This window comes from Mustela erminea, chromosome 9 (assembly GCF_009829155.1).
Source record: "Mustela erminea isolate mMusErm1 chromosome 9, mMusErm1.Pri, whole genome shotgun sequence".
NCBI lineage: Eukaryota > Metazoa > Chordata > Mammalia > Carnivora > Mustelidae > Mustela > Mustela erminea.
In genome coordinates, this window is record NC_045622.1 from 39,076,368 (window position 1) to 39,096,525 (window position 20,158).

Consider the following 20,158-nt stretch of genomic DNA (forward strand, 5'->3'; position numbering starts at 1 on the left):
AGTGAGGCATTCTTTGGAATCCACTGCCACGGGTGACACTTCCTTTCTCCTTTACTTGCATTGTTTTTCTGCTTACCACTTAAACCCATCTAACATATAATATAATACACCTATCTTGACTACGACCTACTTCTCCACTAGAATATTACAAAGAAAAGGACTCTTGTCCATTTGGCTCACTGGTCTGACTTGGTGCCTAGAACAATGTCTGGCACATAGTTGGTGCTCCACATATATAATATAATATATATGATATAACATAACATGACATTTTATATAATATCAAATATATAATGTAAGTTATATAAAACACATTATGTATATTAAATAATAATATAGAATAACATAACTATACTATTATATACTATTGTATGGTTATATATTTTATTTTATATTATGTATTTTATTATTTATGCGTTTTATATTGTAAATTGTATTATATATTGTACATTTGTTACATTGAATACATTTACTTAGTCTTATATGTTCATTATGTTACATAATGTATTATACAATGTATATTAAAATAAATGATCCTATACTGCAGATATTCCACTAAAGCTCCTAGCAACAAAGACACATGAGAAAATGGGATGCCCAGAGCAGGTGGGGGTGGCATTTTTCTGGGAAGGCCCAAACATGCAGCCCTCAGCAGCATCATACGGTCAGGAAAAGAGCAAGGGCTGTGGAGTAAGGCGACGTGAGCTGAAGCCTTGGCTCTGTTACTTACTAGCTCTGTGCAATTGGACAAGTCATTTAACCTCTCTAAACTTCAGTTCCCACACCCATAAATCTGGGATAATAAGAGCACCTGCCTCATAAGTTCAACGCGAGGACGGAGTGAGCTCAAGTACGGGAAACAGCCCGCAGAGCAAATAACAGAAGGCGGTCTGTCCTTAAGTGTGGGAGGTTAGTGGGGACGGTGCTGGTGAGGAGGAACAGGAAGGGAGTATTACTCCGTGACAAGGAGCGAAGATGGGAAAGTCAGTTCTGCAAACAAAACTCTCAGAAAACCCCCACCTCTAGCTCCTCTTCAACCTCCCTCTGCATTTCCAGCCCAGGAATTCATGCACACGCATTCGAGAAAACGGCACTCAGATGTCCCAGGCTCACAAGAAAGGCAAGGTACTAAAAAGACGTTTTGCTGTCATCAATGGAAGACTACAAAGTGCGGGCACTTTCCCCTTGTACTTCTAAGCGGTGCAAGGGCCAGAGAAACAGGAATCCTAATGGCTTGACAAATCAGAGCCTTTGGGAAATGTGTCATTTTATGTAGCTGAGTTTTCTAAGGAGTTGAGCGTCAGCCCAGGGAGGCATTGCAGTTTGAGGGGTGGAGTTTTGCTTTGTTTAGCTTTTGATGAAAAAATCTTTCCCCAATACATTTTACTTCTCTACCCAGATCCAGTGTGTGTGGTGCCAAGGCACGCTCAGCCCAGCCCCCTCCACAACCCTCAGGCCTCAATTTGTTCCCCAGCTTCAGACAGGAATGCCCACTGCTACAAGAGAAAAACGAGCCCCCCACATACCACCCACCCCCTCCCCACAGAGCACGGTCGGGTAAGAGAGACTGTGCCAATAAAATCCTGGATCCCTCAGTTGCCCAGGCACACCAAGCAACCCAGAAGAGGGAGTTAAACACACCCCCCCACCACAACGAAGCTCATCAATAAGAGGTCAAAAATGGGCAAGAACCAACAGAAGGACGCTCAGCCTCCCCTCCAACCCCGAGATGCAGCGCTCCTATGTGGCCTCCCTGGAGACACACAGGGAGACTGAGAAACATGCTGGGTTTTGTTGTAAAGCTGTAACCAATTTAATAATGTACCAATTTATATTTGGTCTCCCTTCCTTCAGGCTGGCTTCCTCCCCACTGCCCGCCCCCCCAACTCCGCATTCCCCTGGGATCGCACCCTTAATAAAACATTAGCCTGCAGTGTAACTTTTGCCCCAGGGTCTGTTTTCTAGGGAACCTAACTCTCTACATTGATTGGGGCTCTCCTATAATGATCAGCTATTACACCGCGTGGTAATGAAGCGATGGGCTCCCTCTGGGTTCCAGCCCTTAAGGAGACACTTAGGGCTGCTTATCCAGAGAATATCTGAAGTGTCGTGATGAAGAAGTCAGACTCTGGTGCTGGCCTGCCTTCTTTAAATCCCATCTCTCCCAGGGCTCTGAAACCTTGGACAGTCATTTAAATTCTAGCTTTTGTTTCCTCATCCATAATATGTGGGTAGTCAGGGTACCCACCTCCTGGAATACTTGTGAGAAGTAAATGACTGAATACTGATTTAGTGCCTGGGATATGACAAACATACGATGTGGGTTAGCTACTTGTTCCTCTTGCTGTCCGATCACATAAAGGGTAGCAAAGTGACTTCTCACTGTTGTTATAAGCCTTTCTACAACAATATCTCTGCTATGTGATTTCTAAAATACTGTAGGATAGGTGTTGGGAAGTCTAGCTAATTAGAATTATGTGCAAAGTAAATAAGGTCTGGGCAAAAAAAACAAGAGTTCAGGTATGTCAGAGCAAATTCTTTTTAAAGTCTATTTACAAGGCCCCCAACAACAGTGTTTGCTTCCATCCAAGTTCTTGAAGGTGTCCTACCAATTATGAAGTTCTCAATTAGCAAGGTATTATTATATACATTTTGCAGTCATGCTGTGTGACCGTGGGATACAGAATTTTGACTTAGCGTGAACACCCTTGACAGCCTACACTATCCTACTTCAGAAACACAAGATCTTAGTGACCCATAAACATAGTTCTCACACATTCCAATCCTGATCATTTGCCCTCTGGGCTAAAACTACAGACAGAGAGGACTGCACTTCTTGCAACTAGAACAATGTTTTATGAAATTGTTATCCCAAACTGAATCACTGTGTTTGCCTTTTCAAGCTCATTCAGTTTAGCCACGTGGTAAACATTCCTTTAGAAGTGTCCTCAAGGGGTGAGAAAGACATAGATAAATTCTACCCAGGTCTGGGGAGAGATGTGTGACCTCCATGAGGACAGGTGTGACCTTTCAGGAGAAGACTTGAACTTTATGCTCCATCCCCATGACTTTGTTCAGGATCTTGGAGCCTCACACTAACTCAAGTCTGATATATGATATCCCACGGATGGAATTCCCTATCAAAGCTGACCTCCAGTCAATGTGTATTTTTTTTAAAAGACTTTATATTTATTTGACAGAGAGATCACAAGTAGGCAGAGGCAGGCAGAGAGAGAGGAGGAAGCAGGCTCCCTGTTGAGCAGAGATCCCGATATGGGGCTTGATCCCAGGACCCTGAGATCATGACCTGAGCTGAAGACAGAGGCTTAACCCACTGAGACATCCAGGTGCCCAAAGTAAATGTGTATTTTTAATAATTACAGGGCTTTATCAGGTTCCGGCCAATGAAATCATAAACATCCTACCAACGCCAGCAGCCCGTGAGCAGAGAAATCACTGGGAGATGCGCTACTGATATATTCATTAAGACAGTCATAAATTAGATTATCTATAATAAATTTTAATAATAATGTGGACATGATGATTCAGCAAAATCCCTCAAGATTTAGGGGAAATCCCCAAGTCGTGCTTTTAGGGTACAGATAATGAGTCTAAATGAAAGAACTCCAACAGTTATTAGGACAGCCCTCAAAGGCTCTTTATATCTGTTTCCAGATCTTGGTGTATCTTACTGCCGAATTCCCAAATGGGTGTTATAAAGAGAGTGGGCCCAAGGAACAATGCAATTCTCTCACCAGCCAGCTGCTCCAAAAAGGCAGTGAGCCCAAGATGATAAACTTCTTGACCTTGCAGATTTCTTACTCTTCAAGTGCTGCTTTGGCTAGAGAACTTCCAGAACACCCCCTTGACATACTTGGACTTAACAAGGCCTGATCCATTCACATGCAGCAAATCTTGTATCTTTTGCACTGTCTGTCTGCTAGTTCAATAATAACGGAGAAGGATAATGCCCTTAAACCTGGTGCAGGTGTCTCTGGCACCAGTCCTCAAATCAAGGACTAGTTTTTGAGGCCTGGTCTAGCTCAGTCACTAACAACCACCCCCCCGGACCTTGAAGACTTATTTCTCTCTGAAAAAATGTTCATTTACTAGCAATGCTTGGCAGATGCCGATCTAACATGAAGCTATCGGACTCCAAGCTTCCAAGCCCCAGAGAGGAACCTAGCAATGCTTACATGTTTATACTTTTTTATACCTTTTTTGTTTGTTTGTTTTGCAAAAGTAATATATCTAACCACAATAACTTAAAACTCCTTTCTCTTTCCCCTCCAACTTCTCCTCTATTACATTTGCATCATCAGGCATAGGGCAGAATTGAGTTAGGGATACATTTAGTTTGCATTCTGTGGCATACATTTACATGGTTCTCCATCAATACCAGTTGAGACAAATTGTTGTTAGACGCATCCCAGTGCAGGAATGGCTTCCAAAGACACTCCTACTACCTACTGGACTGAGAGACCCAACACTGTAGCATGGACATGAAAGACTAGAACTTATATCATTATATGAGCATATCCTGTGGTGGTCAGAATGATGATGACAGTTACTGACAGAGGAGGGGTTTGGGGCGGGGGCAAGCTCAAATATACAGAGCCAGACGTTAGCTTGTAGAAAATTTCCCGGTCATTGGATATGTACAGTTGTAACTGAAAGACTTGGTTCTTGCCTCTGGAGTTAAAAATGAAAGTTCTCTCCTGAAATGTAGCATACAAGTTATAAACACACCACAATCTTTTTCCTTTGTTGATTAGACTCCCCAAAATGGAAATTACTGGACTCTTTTTGTTTACAGAGCACCGACACTTAAATGTATTAGCAGCAAAGTTGTTTGTTAGAGCTCACAGGAAAAAGAAACTCAATAGAGATTTTTTTAAAAAATTTGACACCAGTGTAGAATACTTACATAATATTACTAATAACAAGCCACTACCATGGAGTAACATGTCTAAACCCTCACCAATAACAAACAAATTTCAATCAAACAGCACTGGGAGAAAACGAAATAATCTTTCTGTACTTTCTATAGAAACAATTGCAAAATTGTTATCCCGTGAAGAGGCAATCAAACCAAAAATGCAACCAAAAATATGTAGGCGAAAGAAAGCATTAGAGAGGTAGGTCAGGAATTTAATCAACAGAATATATTATTTTTCTGAGTTTTGTGGTATTTGCAGTTGTTTGTTGACTTTTAAACTTAAGGGTTGCTGTGATTTCCTTCCTCGGTTCAAACAAATACAGTAATTTTGTAGTCGTACATTTTTATGCTTTTTCTCAAAGCAGGCACCCCAGATGATACAAGGTATGCACTTCAAGCCTCACAGAACTTGGACCTGTTTCCGGGGTTAGACATTCCTTGACAATTAGGTCTGGCTTATATATCATCATCAACTCACTTTAATGCTCTGGTTATCTCTCATACTGTCTTGTCTCCAATTGGAATTTGTAAAAATCATCCCGCAATGCCAAAGGGTGATGCTGAGGCCACAATAAACATGATGAATGGCGAGCACAAGGCACTCACTTACTTTGTGTCACTTACGCATCACACTGTTTGTAATTACATGCTCTTCTGTCTCACTGCTAGCCCTTGACTTAATCATGTGTGCATCCTTTTTAGTGCAACGTACCCTGCCTACAGGGAATCGTGAACTGCAAATGTGGGAATGAGGGAAGAAAGAGATGATAAGGAAAAAGGAAGAAGGGAAATGGAGGGAGAAGAGGCAGTCTTTTTAGGAAGCAAGTGGAGAAAAAGCTATGAAAACTGTTTAAGTTCTATTTTATAGATCTTGGGGGTAAACCACATGATGTGTTCACCAGAATATCTGTGTGTGTGTGCGTGTGTGTGACTTCAATTCTCAGCTTAATTCCTTCAACTTTTATTCACTTTTTGACTCAAGACATTTCATATTCAATATGTTGTTTTAGTTCAGTATTATTCTCACCAACATACTGCTTTTTAAAAGTAACTAAAATATTAACTATATTATGCAAATGAAAATGTGAATTTAATCACAAAGAGTGGCCCTAGAGGAGACACTAAATCCTCCAACATCCAAGGAGAAAATTGGAGACTCCTATTATATTCAGTAGTTCGTATACTGGTGCCCAGAATTTAATATAAATTGAATTGAATCCTACACACAACTCTTTGTAGATTCTGTCTGTCGATAAGACATGCTTTCATAAGAACCAGCAAGCTAAAAATACAGACTAGAGCCCATTTTCATTTTCATTTCATTTTCTTTCCAGTGAAACATTGTGAATGTAGTGGCATCACATAAATATTTATCAAACCCTATAATTCTTCAAATATAATGATAAATGACAGTATCCTTCAATGTGCACACAGAACACCTACAAAAAACATTTTTTTAGAAGACTGAAATGAGATGCAATCTATCCAAAGGAGAACTGCTAAGAGAAGTAATCATTTGATAGTCTTTGTAACCTCTCCTTACTGGACCTCTGAGGCTTTCCTCTCTGTTAACTGAAGAAATAAAAACAATTTAGTATCACACAGCACTGAGCACTCTGACAAGAAGGGCCAGGTAAGTCACTCAAAACTTCCCTTATTGATATAAAAGGAAGATGGATTTCAGAGAAAAGAACCACACAAATTTTCAGGTGGTTGGCTTGTCACACTATTTGTACTTCCTCTTCATGGTTGTCATTATTTTTATCATTTACTAGTTGCACGGGGATAATAGCAGCTCAAACTTGGTACACAACACAGACATAATTACTGATTTGGACCAACAATCCTCTATTAAAACCTAAACTGCCTTCAGCCAACAGTTAAGAAAAGGTCAAGAAGAAGGCACCTGCTGAAAAGAGTCATAAAAGCATGCTGTTCATTATTTTTCAGAAGCTTCTAATCCTCGCTCCCACCTGGCTTACAGGATAACTACTAAATTCATCTGAATGTTGTGCAGTGTTCAGGGCTCCTCTGGGAGACATTATTTTCCTCTTAAATAACTATGATACAAAGTCTGGAGCTAAGGTTAAAAATCCAGAGCCAAGAAAAGTTTCTGCTGTCATTGGATCGTAACTTCATTCTTCTGGTCCCGAGTGGAAATTTTAAGGGCAAGCTTGGGCCAAAATTCAATGAGTCTCCTTTGACTTAGATGGGTGGTGGTGAAAATATTGCCTTGAAAACAGAATGAGGTTGGAGACTGCCTTTTAGTCTGGAATTGTCAGAAATTGTACCAAAACTGCCAAATAACATCTGTCTTACTCCTCAGCCTGTCAAAGAGGAGTTAAAAGATAAGTTTGGGGAAAAGAAGCTGGAAAGATTAACAACCATCCGTAAGATAAAATAGGATTTCTGGCATCTCTGAATATAAGAAAAAGGAAGCTTGTATATTATTATATTATGTAAGATACATGCTACTGTGGGAATCACTCACCCCTTTAAATACCTGGGCTAGCATTAACAGCTTCTGCAATAACAGAAAGCTCCTCATTTTCCCCACAACACAGATTTTCCTGTTCCTAGTTTTCATTTACCAACCCCCCCTTGATTCTCTGACGATTAGAGTCTTCAGATAAAAGAATATTAGACTGAGCACTGGCGCTAGCAAACAACTCTTCAGCTGAACTAACTTAAATAAAAGCTACTCAGTTATAGGACTATATTCTTTTCCTTGGCCACTAGCTGAAGAGTGTCCCTCTCCCTGTCAAGATCAAGGTACAGCATCACAACATTTGAAAACCTGAAATCTTAATACCACACCATCCATCCAAATCCCTCTTCTTCCCACATCTGGTGGGAGAGAGTCTTCAGGAAAGCAAAAATTATCTTCTTGTTGTAAACAACACATGGAAATATAAACGAGATAGGGACACAAAGTCCCCTAGTTTCACTTTCTTTTTTCTCGCAAAATGAAAGCAATAGATAATTATGACCTCTCTACTCTTCTTCCTGGCTTCAGTGGAATATGCCAATACACAGGGCAGCACTGCAGAAATTGGAGTTAATAGGATTTTCTGAAAAACATCAGCCTTTGATATATTTTTAAACTTAAAAATATGTTTTTTAAAATACCTACATAAAAAAATATTTTATCAGGCAGCATCCTGACAGAGAAAAGAAGGCACAATCCCAACCGAGTCATTGAGAAGCATGTAATAAACAGACTATTTACGAAGGCATAGGCAGGGTTTAGAGAAAATAATGCAGCATTACAGGGTTGAAAACAGTGGGGAGCTGTTTCTACCCCTAAGAGGGTACAGCCAAACCACAGTAACCAGTATGGAAAGAATCAAAGGGATAAATACCCTGACCTAATTCTCTTCTCTACATTCCCAGAGGCAGGACTGACAGATATCAGGGAACAAAGGAGCCCACAGGCCAAGGAACTCAGGCACCTGGACATAAAGCAGAAAGAATGGTGGGAAATGGATCTGGAGAGGTCAAAGGGAGAGAGCTAGTACAGATACTGAACACAACATAAAGCTATATTCATTTGTTGTTAGAATATATGTTCACTGAAAATAATAATTCGCTTTACAGTGTTTAGTGTGAGATGTTCCTTTTGGGGGTCTGCGTGAACCCAAATGTACTTTAGGTCTCCTAACCTTCTGCCAATTGTACCAAAATATTTAAAAATAAAGAAAGCACCCATGCTTACATGTGTTAGAGGGATACCCGCTGCAGATTCAATGTATAGAAAGGTAAATTTAAATGTACATGTCTTGTGTATGTGAGCTCTGTCTCTTAAGACACCAGATGTGTGAAAAAAAGGACACAACTATGCCCACCTCATATGATGCCAGAATAAGACAAAGAAATTGGCACACAGATAGCACTGGGTGAATGGTAAGCACTGTCACCATCGACACCAGCAATGCCACCTGCTGCTGCCTTCTGATCTCTCGGGTAGTCAGGGAAACTTCTGTACCTGTAGCTCTCTGAGTCATCAGTGCCTGGCCCTGGCCCTATGCATAGGGAGCACACAAGCAACATTACATGATGAGACAGTGGTTAGAAACATTTGGAATAAAGAGAGCATTCTAGGCTCACATATGTTGGAAAAATGCCGGCTGCAGCTTCAATTTAAAGAAAGGTAAATAAAAATGTATGCTCTGGCAGGCTGTGTGAGTATGCAGTAATTCTTCATTCCTCGCCATTCCTCTATAAGATAAATATTCTGTGCCCCACCTCAGTGTTGAACATGGACCCATGGCCCACTCAGTTAATGGAATGTGGGCTTCATCTGAGCAGGGGTTTTAAGAGGTACCACAGACTTCCATCAGCCCTCCTGAGCTTCTCACCTTTCCCCTGAGAACAGAAGCATGTCCCAAACAGAGGGTACGTCTTCAGCCCAGATCCTGGAATTGGTAGGCCTGTGAGGCAGGCTACAGTTCAACCTACAGTTGCATCTTTAACTGTTCTCCCAGACTTGGGAACAAGGAGAAAAACTGTTTCCATAAGCCACTGAAATTTTGTGGTTGTTTGTTATGCAGAAATATTACATGTGCTCAACAAAGTTACTACGGCACACTTGGGTGGCAAAGGCGGGGAGCTCACATGAGATCTGGAGTCTTCTGTGCTCAGCTCCACTCCCATCTCTGAGAACTCCCAGAAGCTGACCCTGATTGAACAAGCCTCATGAAACCCCACCTTCTGGATTCCTGTAACAATTAGAAACATCACCCACCAAGCACCTAGCACAGTGCCTGGCACCTAACATATCTGGTGAATGAAAGAAATGATATAAGTAGCAGTAAGGGACAGCCAAAATAGCTTCCCATGCATGTGCTGAACTAGAAGCTGTTTATCCCAATTAAAATATTTTTTAACTTCAAATAAATAAAACAATAAAATCACTGCTCAAGTTTGCAGCTTAGAAAGGAATCTAACAGAAAAATCACAGTTTTAAAAAATACAACGCACTCTTTCTAAACCTTCTAAAACTTCTGAGTAGTCAAGAATATGAATTCCTGTTGTGTCAGACAACAAGAATGCATTCTTTGTGAAGGAAAAATGATTAAATTGCATCTTCCAGACTAGTAATTTAAATTGTGATCAAATCCACTGTAGCTGGGGGCCTCCCACTTAATCCATTTACTGTGAACATCATTAAACATTTATTAAATACCGGTGCATGGTTAAAAAAAAAAAAATTCAAAGGTAAGGCTTTGTTCACTGAGCACCCCCCCCAAAAAAAAAAAATCAGGAGCATAAAACTACTAAATGGATCAACTACTCCCAGTATATGCAGTTTTACAAAACACAAGCACGGCAATTACCAAACCACAGAAATAGATTTTTGATCCATTGGGAATGCATTCAGAAAGCGATCACCACTAATGAATAATAGAAGATTTATTTGGATTGTAAAACTTGACTAGAAAAGAAATTTATCTAAAATTCGAGCTCAATTTCCTGCCTTTCAAAAGAAGAAGGAAAAGGGCTTTACAGAAAAGATCTAATCTGGGAGACATTCTCTAAGGAGCCCAAGTAAGATTCGGGCTGGCATTTCTGAGCCATGTATAGAAGGAATGCTTGGAGGGCTTAAATGAAGATCCCCTGGGGCTGCTACCCCACACCTAGTGATACGGAATCTTTGGGGGAGGGGCCCAGGAATGTGCATCTGTTAACAAACTCTCTCAGATTCATGTGCACTCCTAAATTTGAGAACAACTAGACAATGAAAGCCATTAAATAGCCTTTGGCAGCTGACTTAAATTAAAGGTTCCTGAAAGACCAAAAAACAAAAACAAAAACAAACAAAAAAGAAAACACCCAAACAAGTTTAGTCCATTCTATGCCAAAGGACCAAATGAAGACAACAGAGTCTGGACTTGAGATTCAGTAACAGCCGTGGGGCTAAACAGCCATTCCTTCTGCCAGCAGGTCAAGCCATGCTTTTTAGCATTTGGAGGCAAAGAGCTGATGGATGCCTCCACAGTAATGCAAACCCAACAGCACCACGGTAATGCCTTCTCCTGTTGGACACACGTTTGCCAAAGCTCTCTTCAACCCCAGCATCTTGCCAGCACAAGTCTTGGCAATCATTCTTAGTCAGTTTCCTGGGCTTGCAAATTAACATATGCAGAAGGTGAGAAGGGAGGAAGTAAGATGGTTCAGGATATTACTACACAGAAATTCTAAATTCATAAACAATATCAATATCCAGTTCTATAATATACTTAGAGAAAAACAGTTTTGCTTTCTAAGAGAAGGTAAAAATGATATGTGAAGGGGGTAAAAAAAAAATTGCTACTATAGTTTTAAAATTAAAAATCCTCTGGAGAAGTAAAGCAGAACTTGTAGTGAATGCAAAGAAAAGGGCACCCAGTTAAAATGGAGAAACAGGTGGGTTCTAGATACATCTATGTCCTCCAGATATGACCTCACCTAACTCACTTAGCTATTAACCTAAAAGACTTAATGTTTTTTGAAATAAGCATCTTAAGTCACAAAGCAATGTCCAAATGTAAGTGGTGTTATTACGATCCATGGCAAAATTTATTTTATACAGTCCAGAATATACTAGAATAAAGTCAGAGCAATGAGGGGGTTTTGTTTGCTTGTTTGTTTTGTTTTAACAGAGACAAAGGACAACAAACTCTTGGCATCAAGAATTGTGAGGTAAGGGCGCCTGGGTGGCTCAGTGGGTTAAGCCGCTGCCTTCGGCTCAGGTCATGATCTCAGGGTCCTGGGATCGAGTCCCGCATCGGGCTCTCTGCTCAGCAGGGAGCCTGCTTCCTCCTCTCTCTCCCTCTGCCTGCCTCTCTGCCTACTTGTGATCTCTCTCTGTCAAATAAATAAATAAAATCTTAAAAAAAAAAAAAAAAAAAAGAATTGTGAGGTAAGCTATACCATCAGATGAAACTATACACACATTTTCTGAAATCACACCCAAGCTGAGAACAATCACATGGAACAAATAAGGGAAAGCTACGCCACTTTCACCAGCGTACTCCTGCTCTTCCCTGCACCAAGCTACACCAGCATGAAACTTGCAAACAAAACCAACTCCATGTGGCTGAAGCAGTCCTGCATGTAACAGTGGCTAATGATTCCACCTGACACCTTCCTGTTTGGCCTACCTTACCCACCCTCATCTGAGTCCTGAGGAGAAGCTTCTTTCACTGGAGAGCCACAGACAATGAGACAAGGAGGAAAAAGGAAGGGTGACTAATGGCCAGTGCCATCAGTCAATGAACCCAGGGCTATAAGGACTTTGAATGGTTTAACACTTACTGCTTGAGAGATTTTGAATCAACACCAAATTCAAGTGTATCTGAAAACATGAGGAAGCCCATATGTGTCTTTAGGCACGAGACAGCACCCTATACAGCAGTTAACTTAGAGCTGAGCTTGAAGGCTCCAAGTTATCAGTCTTCTCTGCGTATCAGTTCACAACTTGATGATTATTATTTCTACCTCATGGGGCAGTTGGGATTATTAAAGAAGACCTTATTATAAAATCCTTCACATAGTGTTGTGCCCACCTTAAGGACTCCATGAGGTCATTAGTGGTAACAAAGTAGTAGCACAGAGTAGACACTCACTAAACATACTCCCCTTCTCATTCTGTATTTCAATGATGAAAATATACTCCAGTCAAATGAAAAATGATACACAATAAAATACAGTGTGTAGATAAATCAGAACTTAATTTCCTTGACATTTATCTTTTCCTTCATTATGGCTATGGAGACCAATTTTACCATTTACACTGGCGATAATTAGAGCCCGTGTATATAAAAATTACAGATTAAATTTGTGATGATACATAGAGTTTTGTAACTTCTATCCAGTAGTTAATACAATTTCTCAAGTCCTTTTTCCACCACTATAACAACACCCCCCACGACCTGTTTTAATCATCATCATCATTACTGGGAACAAAGCACTCTGTGAGTGTTGCAGAAAATGAGTTAATATATATAAGTGTACCTTGAAAACTGTGAACAGCTAATATTACCATTTATTTAAGAACAGAGAAGACAGAGGCCTGTCTTGAGATGACTACAACCCATAGAAAACACACAGTGCTAATCAAGGAACACACACACACACACACACACACAAACACGCACATGTCCAGGTACATGTCCATTTAAAGAAACGTAACAACAATAACAAGAACAGAAAAGTGTGTGTGTGTGTGTGTGTGTGTATCTGTATCTATAATGAAAAGTAAATAAAAAGGTGGGAGACAATGAAAATATTGGGGCAATTTTTCCCCATATTTTAAAATGTTTCTATAAAACAATTCTTACAAATAATGTCTGAAAATCCATTTCTTCTGAGTACAATCCACAACATGCCCCCTCCAGCCTCTCATGAAAACATTTGTAGAAACACACTGCCATATGTTAATTAAGTATCTCTAGTGCAAATCCCTGTCATTCAAAGGCCAGATGTGCCCTGTGAAACATCAAAGGCCAGGCAATGCTGCAAAACCACTTCAGCAAAGCTGTACTAGAAAGGGAAAGAACCGTGTAGAAGACCCATTCGAAAATCCACTTCACACTTATAATTTAAAGCCAATTCAAATGTAATTTACTTTATGAGGGCCCTTAATTTTGTGAAGGTCAGAAGTGCAATCAACAGAGGTGAAAATTGCCTATGCTTATCAAAAGATAACCTGGTAATAGTGCTGAACAAGAAAAACAAAAAAACAGGAAAAAGGACTCCTATTGAAAACCACCGTTAGAACCACTGTACAAAACATGCCTCTCATAAACCAATGCATTCTGACAAAAAGCTTTCACTTGAGTCATTCTCTGTACCAAATGCAAACTCACTTGTCATTCTTTTTCAGTGGGAGAAGATTCCTTTTCTTCTCCAATGTCATAGTTCGTGAGAAGGGAAACGACACTTCGGCACAAACTAGTAAACTTACCACTCTCGTCATCTATATTGAACCTTCCGAGACCACTGCCATCCCTGATGGAGTACTGGATCTCTCCATCCCTCCCAGAGTCGTCATCTTGGGCTGCCACCTGCAGCACACTTGTTCCGATGCGTGAGTTTTCTTTTACAGATCCAACGACAGCAAAGTCTGGGAAGTAGGGAGTGTGGAGGTTTTCATTGACATCCACCACCTCCACCTCAACAAAGGAAACAGAAGACAGAGAGACCGGTCGCCCTTTGTCTTTGGCCCGAACCGTGAGGTTATAGAATTGTTGCTTTTCATAGTCCAGCTCTTTGCTCAAGCGAATGGCACCACTTGCTTTATCTATTTCAAATTTCCCATTATAGTCATTGACCAAAGAATAGCGCACTTGACCCCCTAGCCCAAGATCCGGATCATGGGTCTCCAGCCAAGCAATGACAGTGCCAACGGGGAGATCTTCCAGAACCTTCACGCTATAGCTACTAGGAATGAAAGCCGGGGAACAGTCATTGACATCATCCAAAAAAACCTTAAGGGTGACAACGGAAAACAGCTGCTGGCCACTTTCTGCCTTGTCTCGAGCTTCTATTTTTAAAGAGTAGTTTGCTTTAGATTCCCGGTCCAGCTGGTCGGCTACATAGACAATTCCAGTTGAGCTGTTGATAGCAAACTGCTGGGTATCTGTCAACACTGAGTAAGTTACTTCCCCATTAGAACCCAAGTCTTTGTCTCTGGCTTCCACTTGAATTATCTCAGTTCCAATACTTGAACTTTCAAGAATGTTAACTGAGTAACTGTCTTGGAGAAAAATTGGACTGTTGTCATTCGCATCCTCCACATTGATGGTCAGCAACCTCCATGAAGATTTTTGTGGATTGCCTAAGTCATAGATGGTGATATTAAGGAGATAGAGGTCTGTGTGCTCTCGGTCCATTGGCAGAAGGACTTTAAGTTGCCCAGTCTCCATGTCGATATTAAAGCAACTGTCCGTGTTCCCGTCAGATATCGTAAACAGCACCTTTCCATTGAAGCCAGAGTCAGCGTCATAGGCTTTAATCTTCAGGATGTCGGCACCAACAGGCAGATTCTCCTTCACAGCCACATCAGAAGGAAATGACTTGTCAAAATGGGGTCCTTGCCTATTAACTGAATAAAAGTCAAGAAATCCGTCTTCCAGGTTCAGTTTCCCATTTGCTTTTGCCTTAATGAGCAGTTTCTCTGCCAGCTTTTGAGCCACACGAGTTTCTCTGCAACTAAAGCTCTTTGAAGACACCTTCCCATGTAGGACTGAAATGTTAACAGACATGGGGTCCGCAAAATTCTCTCCATCAGTTGCTGTAATCCTGAGGGCAAAATTACCATTTTTGATGCCAGAACTCATCAGCGACTTTTTAAGCTGTAAAACCCCGGAGTCTGGGTTTAAATAAAAGAAACCAAGTTCATTTCCAGAGATGATTTTGTACTTTACAAGTTCAAGTTCATCAATATCAATTGCTGAGACAGCTGTGATGTGACCCCCGACTGGAAAGTCATAGGAAATAACTCCCTGGCAAGCCACTTTCTCAAAGAGAGGGCTGTTGTCATTGACATTTCCTATTCGAATAGTCACATTTACTTCACTTTCATGGCGGTATGGCGAACCCCAGTCAGAGGCTCTTACGATGAACCTGTAAGTTTCTGGGGAGGACTCAAAATCCAATTCTTCAGTTGTGCTAATAACACCTGTAAACTGGTTAATGGCAAATGGTAACAAATTCAGACTGGCAATACTATAGGTGATGTACCCATTTTCTCCTTTATCCTTGTCAGAAGCTGAAACCATCAGCACACTTGTGCCCACTGGGACGCTTTCATTCACAAAAGCATCGTACAGCACCTGCTGAAATTCTGGGGTGTGGTCATTCGCATCTTCTATGCCAACGGTGACTTGTGCTTTTAAATCTCCTTCCTTGTTTGTCACTCCCAGCTTATAAACCTCCTTCTTAACAGTATTCAGTGGCTGTGCTGTGACAATCAGACCTGACCGGGGATTAATTTTGAAGTACTGTGCATCCTCACCAGGAGATAATTTGTATTCCACATCGAGCGGTTCGGGACTTAATTTTACTATAGCAACCACGACACCAGGAGGGGAAAATTCACTAATGCTCACATCGTATGTTTCTTTTTCAAATCTAACTGGGACAGTGTCTCTTTGGGGATTGGCAATGTGGATGATCTTCGCTGCTGAAAATTTCTGGGGGGACCCCTTATCTTTTGCTTGAAGAGTGAGGTTGTAGCCATAAGGAAAACTCCCCCAGTCGACCTTCTTTCTCTCCTTAATCTTGTACTCATTCATCCACCTGCCTTCCTTAGCCAGGAAGAACTGATCTAAAGGATCCCCAGCCACAATGGAAACAGACTCAATTTCTCCATTGGCCCCCTCATCTAGGTCATCGACTGTCACCACCGCGTATGTCGGCTCTTTGTCCAGTGAGAAAGGAACATGAGTGACCACATGGAGAGTTGGGGCGTGTTCATTTACACGTTCAATGTGAACATAAAGCTTCGCAGTACTGCTCACTCCGTTGTTTCCATAGAGTTTCATCCCCCGGTCCACAGCCAAAATCTCCAGGTCGTACCTATTCTTTTCATCATAATTTAACCGCCCACTTAAAGAGATGACACCACTTGTGGGGTGGACTGAAAAGAGATCAACTTTGTTTTTAAAGTAGTAGTAGAATTCTCCATTGGAGCCTATATCGGCGTCTGTGGCAGTCACCTGGGCAACACTAGTCCTTAAAGGGGTGCTTTCTGCTATTGTAACAGAGTATGTTGTGGGTGAAAACAAGGGTCGCAGGTCATTCATATCTAAAACCTGTATGTTCACTTTGGTCCATGCTTCCAGATCCTCTCCTCTGACAGAACCTTTGACTATCAATAAATAATTGTCCTGAATCTCCCGATTCAATATGGCCGAATTGCCACCTTTAGTTCTTATTCTGAGGAAACAGAAGTCTGCAATGATGACTTCCTCCGCTTTGAAGAAGCCTTCCTCATCTCCAGATACAATTCTGTATTTGACATCCCAGGACAGATCTATTAAGGTGATGCCCATCCTACCCTGGCTGTGGACGTAGGTCCTTGCGGCCGAGTTCTCACACACGGTAGCATTGTACACAGGGTGAGTGAAGTGGAAGCCCAGGGGCCCGGTCCCCGGCAGCCCCTGGGACACTGTGGCCAGAAGCTTGAGAAGCAGGAGGATGAGGCAAGAAGGGGGAGGCCTTGTACCCACACAGTATCCCATAGTTATATCCATCGCATCATACCTCCATCCTGGAAGGGGGGAGAAAGAGAGAGAAAAATAAATTAATCTACGGGAAAGTGGGAGAAGATGTAGGAACTCGCTGCGATGAAATGGTGCTTTTCAAAAACTTCATTATAAAGTCTTCTTACCAAATGTCAGTGTGAAAAAAAAAATTAGAGACCTCATCATACTAGATGGCAAGGAGTTCAAAATCACTAGGGTTTAACTTTACATGATTTGAGCTTTTTAAATCACACTTTTATAGTGCTGCTGGAATTGTTCATTGGTACAAGATTCCTTCCATTCTGAAGGTCAGTTTAGAGATATCCCTAGAAGCCTTAAAAAAATGCATCTGCCTTTCACTTAAAATTATCTTCTATCTTCTAGGCAATTACCCAGTGGAAGTAACTAGACAAGCATACATTTAATGTACAGATTAAAAGACAAAACAACTGAAAAGAAACTAGATGTCTACCAATCAAGAATCAAATAATTTTCAGTGCATTCATAAAATGAAATACTATGCAGCCACTAAAAATAATTATTTTTCAAATGTACATTTTCAAATGTGGTAAGATATAATGCGGAGTGCAAAAAAGATCATAAAACAGTATAGGTGGTTATAATTGTATTAGTATTTAAACATTTCAATGCACAACTGTAATTTTACATTTAAAAAGGATTAACTGTGTTGTGGAATCTGGAGGACTATTTCTTTTTCTGATATTTTTCCAAGTAACACTATTCACCAATGGTTATATGATTACCTTTATAACTATGAACTTTTAAAGAAATTCTTACCAGGCATCATTGTCATTTTTTGTTGTGCTGACTTTAAAACTGACCAGGATTTATACAGAATCCAATATCGTGAGGCTAAGAATTCAGGCCCCCTAGAAATACATACGACATGATTTAATTCTGTTGAAGTAATCACCATTTATCATTAATAAATGATAAATTTATAGCATCTCCACATGGTTATCTCCTTTCTGGTTTTAAACTAGTTTCAATTATCAGCTATCAGCTGAACAATCATGTTAAGTTTAACATCTTAAAATATTATCAATTGTAGGGTGCCTGGGTGGCTCAGTGGGTTAAAGCCTCTGCCTTCGGCTGAGGTCATGATCTCGGGGTCCTGGGATCGAGCCCCACATTGGGCTCTCTGCTGAGCAGAGAGTCTGCTCTCTGCTTCCTCTTCCTCTCTCTCTCTCTCTCTGCCTGTGTCTCTGCCTACTTGTGATCTCTGTCAAATAAAGCAAATAAAATCTTTTTAAAAATATTATCAATTGTTTTTGTACTTTATAAAACACTTTCATAGCCAGGGTTGGCAAGGCACATGTTATTATACCCTTTTTGTAGATGAGACTTGTAGACAATATCATTCTCCTAGTGGTAGAGTCAAGATTAGAACCCAAGCCCTCAGGCCACCTGCAAGGCTTTCTCATTTCGTTTTTCCAACTCTGCTTTACAGAAGACTCTAAAGCCAATTTCTGGGCATGTGTTTGCCTGGTTCCAACTGAAGATGAAATACGCCTTGTTGGTGTCATCTGTTGAAGCAACTCAGGAAACGAGAGTAGTAAGTTTAAAGACTACAGTTTAATATAGGGATATCATAAACAGAATAGATAGTACAAATGAATAGTGGAAAGATGAGATAACTTTTTGTAAAAGGAAAGAAGGGAATTTCACATGTAATTGCTTTGGTTGCCCGTCCTTAGGCAGCGGCCCACATGCTAAGTGTGCGAAGCAGTAAGTCGGCTTCGTAGGCTCAAATATCCTCCCCCAAAGAATGGAGGGCCCCATGGGACCAGTGTATTTAGAGCTGCCTCTTTGTGGAGCACACTCGGCTAACACATGGGCGTGACAGGGCCCTCTTTAGGGACCACAGATACAAACCAGCAGAAGCTTTATTAATACCGCATACAACTCAGTAGACTCTTACTTCATCATCTGAGAATGTTCCAAAGTAGAGGAGAGATTTTTAGGTTCCCACTCTGAATGGAATGGAATGAGACAACGCTCTTACAGGGAATGACCAGAGGCCACGGATAGTCTCTCAGTGGAGAAAACTGGGGATACTCCCAGCATCTCCAAAGAAATACAAATTCAGATTCTGCCTCATTTCCCATTGGCTCTTCTATGCCAAAGGCATAGCCTACAAGCGTGATTTTGCTAATACTTTGCCCACAGAGTCCAGACTCTGTGGTCATCAGAGAAAATCTTTTTTTTTTTTTTTTTTCCTTAAAAGATTTATTTATTAGGATGCCTGGGTGGCTCAGTTGGTTAAGCAGCTGCCTTCGGCTCAGGTCATGATCCCAGCGTCCTGGGATCGAGTCCCGCATCGGGCTTCTTGCTCAGTGGGGAGCCTGCTTCTCTGTCTCTGCCTGCCATTCTGTCTGCCTGTGCCCGCTCTCTCTCCCTCTCTCTCACTCTCTAACAAAAAAATAAAATCTTTAAAAAAAATTTAAAAAGATTTATTTATTTACTTACTTACTTACTTACTTGTCAGAGAGTGAGAGAGAGAGCATGACGGGGGAGCGGCAGGCAGAGGGAGAAGCAGACTCCCCGCTGAGCAAGGAGTCCTATGCTAGGCTCCATCCTAGTACCCTAAGATCATGACCTGACCCAAAGGCAGACACTTAACCAACTGAGCCACCCAGGTATCCCCTCTCTGGTCATCAAGGAAGAAAACAGCCCTGATGGTAAATTCATCTCAGAAGAACCTTTCTTAATCTATCTTGCACCCCATCTTCACCCCTGACTGAAGAGAGGAGCTGCATCTGTGCTTCAATCTATGACCAGCATCACCCGGCCCACATAAGACACACAGGACATCAAGGTACCAATGGAACCGGGGGCCCAGTGGCCTTTCACATGCTCTGTTTCCAAACCCCAGAAAGTACACACATCTCACTTCCGGAAACAGACTCAAGAAATTATATGAACTCACAGAAGCCTTAAAGATCGTCAGGTTTGATTTTCTGGGTTT

General features: G+C 41.2%; 1 protein-coding gene across 5 annotated transcripts in view; it reads right to left on the minus strand.

Annotated features, from left to right (window-relative positions):
• Positions 1 to 20,158, minus strand: part of FAT3 (FAT atypical cadherin 3) — a 648,153-nt gene that overhangs the window by 488,012 nt on the left and 139,983 nt on the right. For all 5 annotated transcript variants that reach the window (XM_032359439.1, XM_032359437.1, XM_032359438.1 and 2 more), the window contains one exon: positions 13,887 to 17,195. In XM_032359439.1, the coding sequence (XP_032215330.1) occupies positions 13,887 to 17,178 (3,292 nt within the window). In that variant the 5' untranslated portion in view covers positions 17,179 to 17,195. The remainder of the gene's footprint in view (positions 1 to 13,886; positions 17,196 to 20,158) is intronic.